At 34.6% G+C, this 10,062-nt stretch overlaps 3 protein-coding genes across 3 annotated transcripts; all 3 read left to right on the top strand.

The window, feature by feature from the left end:
• Positions 1-3,841: 3,841 nt before the first annotated feature.
• On the top strand, positions 3,842-5,952 carry LOC110724490 (putative disease resistance protein RGA3). Its single transcript, XM_021903911.1, has 4 exons — positions 3,842-4,289; positions 4,361-4,510; positions 5,236-5,457; positions 5,579-5,952. Exons 1-4 carry the CDS (start codon positions 3,842-3,844, stop codon positions 5,950-5,952), a joined length of 1,194 nt encoding a protein of 397 aa, XP_021759603.1.
• Positions 4,422-8,250, top strand: LOC110724640 (putative disease resistance RPP13-like protein 1). Its single transcript, XM_021904067.1, has 2 exons — positions 4,422-4,510; positions 5,236-8,250. Exon 2 carries the CDS (start codon positions 6,028-6,030, stop codon positions 7,096-7,098), a length of 1,071 nt encoding a protein of 356 aa, XP_021759759.1. The 5' UTR covers positions 4,422-4,510; positions 5,236-6,027; the 3' UTR covers positions 7,099-8,250.
• On the top strand, positions 7,195-8,223 carry LOC110724489 (putative disease resistance protein RGA3). The gene has a single exon (XM_021903910.1). The coding sequence runs from the start codon at positions 7,195-7,197 to the stop codon at positions 8,221-8,223; it is 1,029 nt and encodes a 342-aa protein (XP_021759602.1).
• Positions 8,251-10,062: the final 1,812 nt, after the last annotated feature.

Genomic DNA, 10,062 nt, shown 5'->3' with positions numbered 1-10,062 from the left:
TTTGGCACCGGTTTGAAGTGAACCGGTGCCTTATATCTTGGTTCATTAACCCGCGCTTTTTTTAGCCTATTTTTGGCACCGGTTTGGCATGAACCGGTGCCATTTGGAGGTTGCCTTTTTGTATTTTTCTACTAGTGATTACTTTCTCTCTCTACTTTTTTGCATACCCAATGTCAATTTACCTTTTCGATGTACTTTAACTATTCTTATTTGTGTTTATTAATTCCCGTGAAAAAGGCCCATAAGGGACTATCAAAAGGGGACGGAGGGAGTATATATTAAAAAAAAAAACATTTATGACATTTTAAAAGCATAAATATTTTGTTAAGTATTTCCTATCATATTTATTTAATACTTCATATTACTTATTCTTAAATAAATTATACCCATACGACCATTTTCTCTTCATTAGACCCATCTTCTTCACCAAAATATTAAATAAAATACTCCATTTGTTCCTAAAAATTCGACTAACTTTGCATTTGCACGGTTTCAATGAACACATCTTTGACCACTAATAATAACTTCAACTATATATAAGTAAAATTTTTTAAAAAGTTGATATTTGCAAATTTACCATAGGGAGAATCTAATAAGATCAATTTTGTTAATTTATTTTGATGGTATACATCATAAAATATGGTCAAAGTTATTTTATTTTGATCATATGAATAGTAAGTGAGTCGAACTTTCAAGAATGGAGGTAGTATATTTTTTTTAACAAATTACCTCAACTACTAAATTTTTTGTGATAGTATATTGTTACACAATTTGAAAAAAAAAATAAAAAATAAATATTATGAGTATCTTGATGTGCTTTCAGTAAGGAAATTTTGTCAAGAACTACCAATTAAAGCACGTGTTTTGAAAACAATTACCTATTAAATTTTTTTAAAAAAGAACTACCACAAAGTTGTAAACAGTTAAAGTAGCATTAACACTCTAATAATTCCAAGTAAAATATTCGGCAAGTTTCCCTCTTTACCATTACCTCATCACCATCTAAATTGACTAAATTACCCTTCTTAAAGGTAAAAGGCTAAGTGCCAGAAATTCTTGCAAAATTGTTTAGAGTGGTAGTGCTAATTAAATTTTTTACAAATTTGTGGTAATTTTTAAATTTTTTTAATAAATAATTGTTTTCAAAATACGTGCTTTAATTGGTGCTTGTTGACAAATTTTCCTTTGAGTAATTTTTAAAGGGGAGTACTAAATGCAGGATAATTTTACCTAAATGTAGAATAAGTTATTTTTTAAAAAAAAAATTATATTCCAATTTTGTCCTTGTTTTAAAATAATCCTTTACACTTTTTTTAAATGATTAAAATTAAATCAATCATTCCAACTGTTTAATTTACAACCATATTCTAACATATTCAATCTTGTATCCTATTTAATACGGGTATTCAATACTAAACAAATTCCTAGACAATAATGAAATGCACTACGACATTTTTTTGAGGTATGAAAATTATGTGTTGTAATAGATGAACAATCAAACAACATAAAATTTTCATCTTATACGACTAAGATTTTTGAAGGTCTCTAGCATCCCCTTATACAATTTCTGGGGGTCTCAAGTACCCCCCAGATAGGATTTCCGGGGGTCTCCAATACCCCCGGCTAGGATTTCCGGGGGTCTTCAGTACCCCCGGCTAAGATTTCCGGGGGTCTCTAGTACCCCCGAAAAACAAAGTCGGGGTACTAATAATGAAAAATTATAACAATTCAACAAACAAATAAAACGAAAAAAAAAACCTAAGACTGGATGGTTTATGAGCGGTGAACGACTTCTACGTCTCTAGGGCTTAGATTGAAGAATTTTAAGGGAAATGGTGGAATGAAATGAATTGCAAAAAAAAAAAAAAAAAGTGACTGAAATGAAAAAAATTGACGAGTATAATGAATTGCAAAATAAAAAATGTAAAAACAAAAAGCCCGGTGAAATGGCAAATCAGTTTTTTATTTTTAAAAAGGGTATTTCAGTCATTTTATTATTTTCATATCATTAATTAATTTCTTCATTTAGGTTATTTTGTACTGCATTAAGTACTTGAGTTTTTAAATTGGCAACATTGCCCTCCAATCCTCCATTGTCAAATTAACTTTTTCTTCAATCGTCCCACGTGGCTTTGTGAGTTCAGTTTGTCAACACAATAGTGGGATTGAGAGGATTTGGACTCCTTTTTAAAGAAAACAAAAAAACTTCTTCCTTTCCAACTTTTTTGACGAGAGCCTTTCCAAATTTAATCAACTGCAACTTGATTACATTTTTTTTTTTGGTAAATACCGAAGGCTTTAATATCAAGACATCAAGTGCATCTTCTGTTTCTTCAAGGGTTATCAATTTTAATTTATAATTAGTAAGTAGTGAATTCCAATTCGATTTTAATGGTTGATTTTTGTATTGCATGTTGGATTTTAATTAATCAGTAGTCTATACTCAATTATACAATGCAAGCACTTCTACTTCTGTCTTTCACCTCAATTGTATATTTATTTTTGATTTTTGTTATAGGAAAATGGGTCAGCAATGCAATTACCCCAAAAACAATTCTCCACAAACAAGATCATTTCTACCATTTTCATTTTCCTATGATGTGCTTTTTCTGGGACAGGTATATATTTTACTTCTTTAACAATTATGTGTTGTTTTTCGATCATAATCTCGTACTGCGGTACTGGTATCTATTATTAAGTTTTATACCCAATTTTAATTAATACGTAGTACTTCGTATGTTGATTTGGGGTTGTTCAAATTTATTCTTCCTCCATTCCAATATAATTGCAACAATTGGACCCGTTATACAATTCATCACTCTAATTTGACCACATAATATGACACAATTATAAATATGTGACATATAAAATCTGCTTTGAGATGCATAATTTTATCATTGTTGCAATATTATTAGAACGGAGAATGTATATTAAAAAAAAAAAAAGTGGTAAAACAAGAATTAAGCTTTAGGGTGTTTTGTTTTTTTGTAGTAGTTGGGAGGCATTTTGGTAAAAGCCACGCACTAAAAGAGAATAGTAAACATTCGTCTATTTAAATATACATTCTAATTATTGTTAATTTGTTATAGTAAACATTCGTCTATTTAATACTCCCTCCGTCCCCTTTTGATAGTCCGGGCATTTTTCACGGGAATTAATAAACACAAATGAGAATAGTAAAAGTACATTGAAAAAGTAAATTGACATTGGGTATGCAAAAAAGTAAAGAGAAAAAGTAATAAAAGTACATGGGTAAACAAAATTTTCATGGGAAATATAAATTTTCACAAGTATTGTTGCAAATTGGAGGGAATTTTGGTAAAAAAATTAATATTAATGATTGTTGAAAAAAATCAAATGGGGTGAATATTATGGGACTAAAATTTGTCCATAAGGAACTATCAAAAGTAGATGCGCCAAGTAGTGGAAACTTGGTAATCACTACTAACTACTCCGTATTGAAATTTTTTAGATGTACCGGATGTAGGGTATATAAAAGGATATTTTTTTTTATAAAAACGATTAAATAAGAAATAATTATCAAAATGAGTGAATTAAAATACCATTGATTCGTTGAATACACAAAATTCAACTACGAAGTACTCTTTTTTGAAACCCAAAAATAATACGTTTCATATTATTTGCAATGATTAAACATTTTTTAATCATATTTTATGTCATTACAAATAATATGAATTAAGGTAGTAAAATAAAAAGATTACATAGTAATACAATGCTTCACACTCATCATAACCAAAGCTTCACTACTACTCCCTACCTTATTCCAACCTACAAACAACCCTTATACTCTCTCTCTAACAGCTACTTGATCGATCGACCTATGGCGGAAGCAATAGCAACAGGATTAGCGGTAGAGGCTGCCAAAGCCGCGACAAAGTTGGTGACAGCTTGGGTGTTGGATGAGATAACACTTGCTTGTGGTTTCCAAGATCAACTTGTAAAGCTCCATGACAAATTCTCCAATATTCAGGCATTACTGGAGGATTTGGGAAGTGCTAAGTATGTTGAGAAGAGCAGATTTGTGAATCTTTGGCTCAAAAAGCTCACTGATCTTGCTTACTCTGCTGATGAACTCATGGATGACTATGAATATGAGTTAATCCGCAGGAAATTCGAGCTGAAGAACAACCATCCATCATTCAAGAAAAAGTGCTCCAACTTTTTTAGTAGTGCTACTAACCCTGCTGTCTTCTGTATTCGGATGAGTTGTCGGGTTCGTGAGATCCTTTCGAAGTTTGATGAGCTGCACAAGGAGGCTAAGAACAATGGTATACAGCTCGGGCAGCTAGCCAGAGAAGAATAGCATCGACTAGTGTTGGCTACTATGTTGATAATGAAGTATTGCATCAAAATCGGAAACATGCTGGCGCGAGAGGTTCAGAGTTCATTGGGAGGAAGTCTGATGAGGAGAAGTTGCTGCAAATGATTTTGAAACCTACTGGCGAGGATGTTGATCATCTTTCCACTGTTGCTGTTGTTGGAATTGGAGGTATATATTTCTTTCACTGTATTTGTTCTTGTGCCTTACATAATAATGCATAATTAAAAACATTGTCATTATAATGTTAATCAGTCAAAGCACAACTAATGACTTGGATACTAAATATGATCTGACCTGATTAATAAATTAATAGTTTGCACATTCTACTATATGATCACAATTCTCTCTAAATCTTAAAACACTCATAAAAAAAACATTACTCTGTTATGTATATCTTGTCTTGATGTAAGGTCATGTACGTATTTACATAACAGTGTACTAAGCATTCATATCACTCGTAGTTAAAAGTAAAATAATTTTTTTTTAAATATGTAATTACGATCTGACAATTGATATCTCCTTTTCATTTATCACTTCTTTTTGATTTTGAACATAATTCATTTCTATCCCACTGTCCCAGAACTAATTTTCTTACAATTTCAAATGGATATCGTCTATGTTTTCCAGAAGAAATTGCCTTTTAAAAAAAAAAAAAATCAAATATCACATACCTTTTTAAGGTTCAATATTTCCTCTCAAATTATTAGAAATAAGAATTAAGTGCTATGTTTAAACAAACTTTGGCTTTGATAATAAATCAAGAGTCCCTTCACCTTTAGCACTTGCAACATTTATTCTTTTGAATTTTGATACCTCTCAATTAGTTATTACCACATTGCTTGGAGGCTCTCACAAATTATAATGGATAATAATCTTTTATCTTGTGTAAACAGGACTTGGCAAGACAACTATAGCTCGGAGGCTATATGATCATGAGAATGTTAACGCGAATTTTGGCGAGAAAAGTTGGATTTGTGTGTCTGAGGATTTCAAAGTTGACAGACTTTTGAATGAGATGGTTGAAAATCTTACATCATCCAAATGTGACTTGACAAACACTGGTGGAATTACAAAAAAACTTGGAAGTACTGTTGAAGGGGAAGAAATTCTTTCTGGTGCTTGATGTTTGGGAAGACAATCAAGACTCATGGAATTCCTTCAAAAATGCATTGCTGAGTATTGGCGATCTATGTGGTTGTGTAATTTTGATTACCACCCGCAGCATTGACGTCGCAGAGAAAGCACGTGCCTTCTATCAACATAAATTGCCAGGTTTATCTGAAGATGAAGGATGGGCTATGTTACAACAAAGAGTTTTTAGTGAGACATGTCCATATGATACTTCTTTCAATTATGTTGGGAGAAGAATTGTTAACAAGTGTAAAGGTGTTCCTTTGGCCATAAAAGCAATCGGTGGCACATTGCAGTCAAAGAAGCACGTGTATGAATGGGAATTGATTGAGAATAGTGAACAATGGGATTTTCAACCAGGAGATATAAATGATATCCTTCCATCATTAATATTGAGCTTCAACCATTTGAATCATGTGTACGTTAGGCAATGTTTTGCATATTGCGCAATCTTCCCTAAAGATTTTAATATGAACTAGCATCAATTCATTAATCTGTGGTTGACACAAGGTTTTCTTCATGATAAATCTGCAACTAGCAGCTCCACTTTGACAATGGAATTGGTTGGTGAGACATATTTTAATATCTTGCTGAATCATTCCTTCTTAGAAAAGAAAGAAGGTTATTACGTTGATGGAATAAGGTACAAGATGCACGATTTAGTGCATGATCTTGCTGCCTACATTTTAGAGAATGAATTGTTGGTCTGGAAAGTTGGAAGCAAACGGGTAGATTTCTCCCATGTTCGACATTTGGTGTTTGATTTAGCAGAGAATGAATCGCCACCTGAAACTTTTTCTCATTGGTTGACGACAAGAAAGCTAAGAACATTATGTTTTCGGGGTAGCGTGCCAAGCTGGAAAAACTTGTTTGGCAGTGCAAGATTTGTGCGAGTATTAATCATGGATGATCTTGGGCTAACAGAGGTTCCATTTTTTATTGGGCAGCTTGTTCATTTAAGGTATCTTGACCTATCTTATAATGATTTTGATATACTGCCGGCATGCATTTGCAAACTTTATGAGCTACAAACACTTAGAATATTTGGTTGCAGTAAACTGGAACCACTACCCAGGGAATTGCATAGGTTGGAAAACTTAAGACACATATTGACACAAGATACCCTGTTGGCATCAACAAGACTACGACAGTTAACTAACCTTCAGACTTTACCTCCCCTTGAGCTGCGTGATGGTGAAGGATGGACCATTGATGAACTAGGACCTTTAGATCAACTTAAGGGTGAGGTGATAATCAGAGGTCTTCAACATGTGAAAAACAAAGAAGAAGCAAGACAAGCTGGGCTTGGAAGGAAGGACAAGATTGTGAAACTACATTTGCAGTGGCGTGATGATAGAGAAGCAGTCTCTCAAGTCAACAATGATGAGGATGTTTTGGATAGCCTTGAACCTCATTCTAACTTACAGTCATTATACGTGGATATGTTCATGGGTGTGAGGTTTCCTTGGTGGATAATGACAGCACATATGAATCTTGTAGAGGTGAGGCTATTACGTTGCCTGAGATGCCTAGAGCTTCCTTCGCTTGGGCAACTACCTTTATTGAGGATCTTGATGGTTGGTATGTTGGATGATTTGGAATGTATAGGGGAGACATTTTATTAAAGTGGACATAACAACTCTAGTGCCGGTATTGAGGCCATTGTGGTTGGGAGTGCAGAAAAAAAGGTATTATTTCCATCTTTACAAGAGCTTCGCATTATGACTTGTAAAAGGCTGACCATGTGGATGCCAGCATCACCCTATATACAATCAGAAATTTTATTTCCTAAACTTGAAACTCTTGAGATACAAAGATGCCCGCAACTTGAAAAGGTACCTTGTTTACAGTTACAATCAGTGAAGGATTTGAAACTTGACAAAGTTGGTGACACACAATCCTTGAAAATGGAAAAAATGAAGGTCCTACCTCAAAAGCTGTCATATTTTTCAAAGTTGGAGAATTTGACTGTGAGGTATTGTGAAAACATGAAGAGTATACCCAATGGCCTGATGTCCCTTAAGAAATTGGCGGTACAGAAATGCCCATCACTGGCTTGTATTCCAGATGACCTCTCTTCTCTGAATACATTGGAAATTCGAGTATGCCCATTGCTAGCTTGTATTCCAGATGGCCTCTCGTCTCTGCGTGAATTGATTGTTATTGATTGTGAAGGGTTACAAAGTTTGCCAAAAAGTCTAAAGGAATGTTCATCTTTAGAGCTCGTGTGTATTTGTGAGTGTCCACTGATTAAGGGTCCCATCCCAGATTTGGGCAGATTGGAGGGACTTGTAAAATTGTATTTGATAAATTCAGGGGAGTTGATGATTCCCTGTCTGCAGTGGATCCCAAATCTTCATAGCCTTTGGGAATTAAAAATTGGTGGATTTGGAAATACCCCGAATCTTCCTAAGCTTACGTATCCCCATTCCCTAAGGAACCTATCATTGCAAGACTTCCCTAATATCAAGTTTCTGCATCAACAATTCCTCCCTTCTACCCTTCATTCTCTAGAAATTTTTAGATTTGATGAATTGGAACAAATTCCAGAGTGGATAGGCAACCTGTCATCTCTTCAGTCCTTGACTTTACTGCACTGCAACAAGTTGAAATGTCTTCTACCTTTAAAACATGCCACATTACAAGCTCTATATATTGCTGACTGCCCACTTTTGACAGAAAGATGTGCCAAAGACGGTGGATATGAATGGCCTCACATCTCACATATCCCAAATATTCATATCAGTTAGCAAAATGGCCTAGCCTCATTGCTACCGTTTCAGGTCATATTTTTAATTCTTTAGGGTAGCTTTTAACATGTATTCATTTTCGCTGTATGTTAATAGGTAGATTCTTTAAATGGTACTCGTAGTATGATTATCTTTACATGTCTTAATTTTAAAGTTTGTCAACTGTTTTAGTTGGTCTTAATGTCTAATACAAACCATTATTCTCCTGAATTGTTAAACAGCTGTTTCAGGTCCTTTGCAAAGATTAGAGATGATCGATGTTTGGAGTGGATTCTGCTCTTTAATCTCAAAAGCACATCAGCTTTCAAAATTAAATAATGTATATGTATGTATTCTTCGAGTTGTGACAAAGCTTGACTATAGTAGTCAATCCTTATCATGTATGTCATTGACTTACAGTTCACTTGAATTTACAATCTATTTTAGCAGTCACAAACTTTGCAGTTTTAATTACGAAGTATGTAGGACTGTAGGAGAGTAGATTTGTGGAAACTCTGAAGAGTTTTGTGGGTGGTCAGGCTAGGTGGAGCAGTGTTAATTAAAAATGCTCCACAGGTTAATTATGTTAGATGATCATGTTAAGATAAAAATATATGTTAGAAGATAATGGGACATGGTCCACATAGACTTTAGAAGAATTGCCGCCCGGGAAACGTGCCCTTGGTAGCCAGTGGGTATACAAAGCAAAATATTTTATTTGAGAGATATTGAACGTCTCAAGTCAAGATTAGTGGTGTTCGACAATCATCAAAAACCGGGCATTGACTATAATGAAACTTTTACTCCTGTTGTAAAGATGACTACAGTACGGGCTTTCTTAGCTATTGCTGCATCTAAGAATTGGGAACTTCACCAGATGAATGTTCACAATGCATTTCTTCACGGTGACTTTGATGAAGAATTCTACATGAAATTGCCTTTGTTTTTTCCACCTTTAGAAATACATCAATTTAGTGGAAACTCAATTTATTATGTGTGGATGACCTTGATGTGGAAAAAAATAGACCTCTTTCCTTTTTTTTTTCTTTTTTTACAATACCTCTCTATTGTGGCATTTAGTAACCCCCCTTTCCTAACCTATGGGACAATAAATTAGTAAAAAAAAAAAATTATGAATTTCCCCAAATCATGTAAATATCACTCACAAAGTACATGACAGTTGCTAAAGCCCTGATATTATAGTCACATCACATTTTTAAATACTCCCTCCATTTCTTATTTCTTGCAACAAAGGGGGTTGCACGGTTTCCAAGTTAAAGTTTTTAAGCATAATTATTAAAAAGTAAGGGCATGTAAATAATGTAATTAAGGAGAAAGAGTGAATAATTAATTAAACAACTAAAAGTTCAGCACCCACACGCCACCAGAACCACCAGCAACGAAAAGCTACCACCTAGAACCACCAACGAAACCACCCGAAACCACCCAACGAAACCACCCGAAACCACCCAGATAGCTAGAACCCACGCCACCCACAACCACCACCCAGACCCACCACACCAAACCCACGAAACCACCAAAATCCCTACTCCACCCCTGCGAAACCACCAACACCATCGAAAACGACCAGCTCAAGAACCACGCCACTAACCCCACGACCCTTCTCCACCCCTGTGAAACCAAAAACCAAAAAAAAAAACCACCTTTACCACCTTTACCACCGAACCACAAAAACCCACGACACCACCTGCAAAATCATCGACGAACCACCAAACTCACCAACAATCAGATCTGAAACCCACTAAAAGGGTGGTTTGGAATTTGATTATGAAAGATGAAGATGATGAAATGATAGATGAAGAAGGAGAGAGAAAGATAATGGGTTTGATTATTTGGGTG

This window comes from Chenopodium quinoa, unplaced genomic scaffold (genome assembly GCF_001683475.1).
Source record: "Chenopodium quinoa cultivar QQ74 unplaced genomic scaffold, ASM168347v1, whole genome shotgun sequence".
Classification (NCBI taxonomy): Eukaryota; Viridiplantae; Streptophyta; class Magnoliopsida; order Caryophyllales; family Amaranthaceae; genus Chenopodium; species Chenopodium quinoa.
The sequence above is the reverse complement of the archived record's forward strand: the minus strand, read 5'-3'. Positions and strand labels throughout refer to the sequence as shown.

Excerpts from the sequence above, each read along its gene's own strand:
- LOC110724490 (XM_021903911.1), top strand. The coding sequence starts at position 3,842 with ATGGCGGAAGCAATAGCAACAGGATTAGCGGTAGAGGCTGCCAAAGCC. Across the intron at positions 4,511-5,235 it reads TGCTGTTGTTGGAATTGGAG|GACTTGGCAAGACAACTATA; the intron begins GTATATATTTCT and ends TTGTGTAAACAG. Across the intron at positions 5,458-5,578 it reads AGGGGAAGAAATTCTTTCTG|AGAAAGCACGTGCCTTCTAT; the intron begins GTGCTTGATGTT and ends TTGACGTCGCAG.
- LOC110724640 (XM_021904067.1), top strand. The coding sequence starts at position 6,028 with ATGGAATTGGTTGGTGAGACATATTTTAATATCTTGCTGAATCATTCC.
- LOC110724489 (XM_021903910.1), top strand. The coding sequence starts at position 7,195 with ATGACTTGTAAAAGGCTGACCATGTGGATGCCAGCATCACCCTATATA.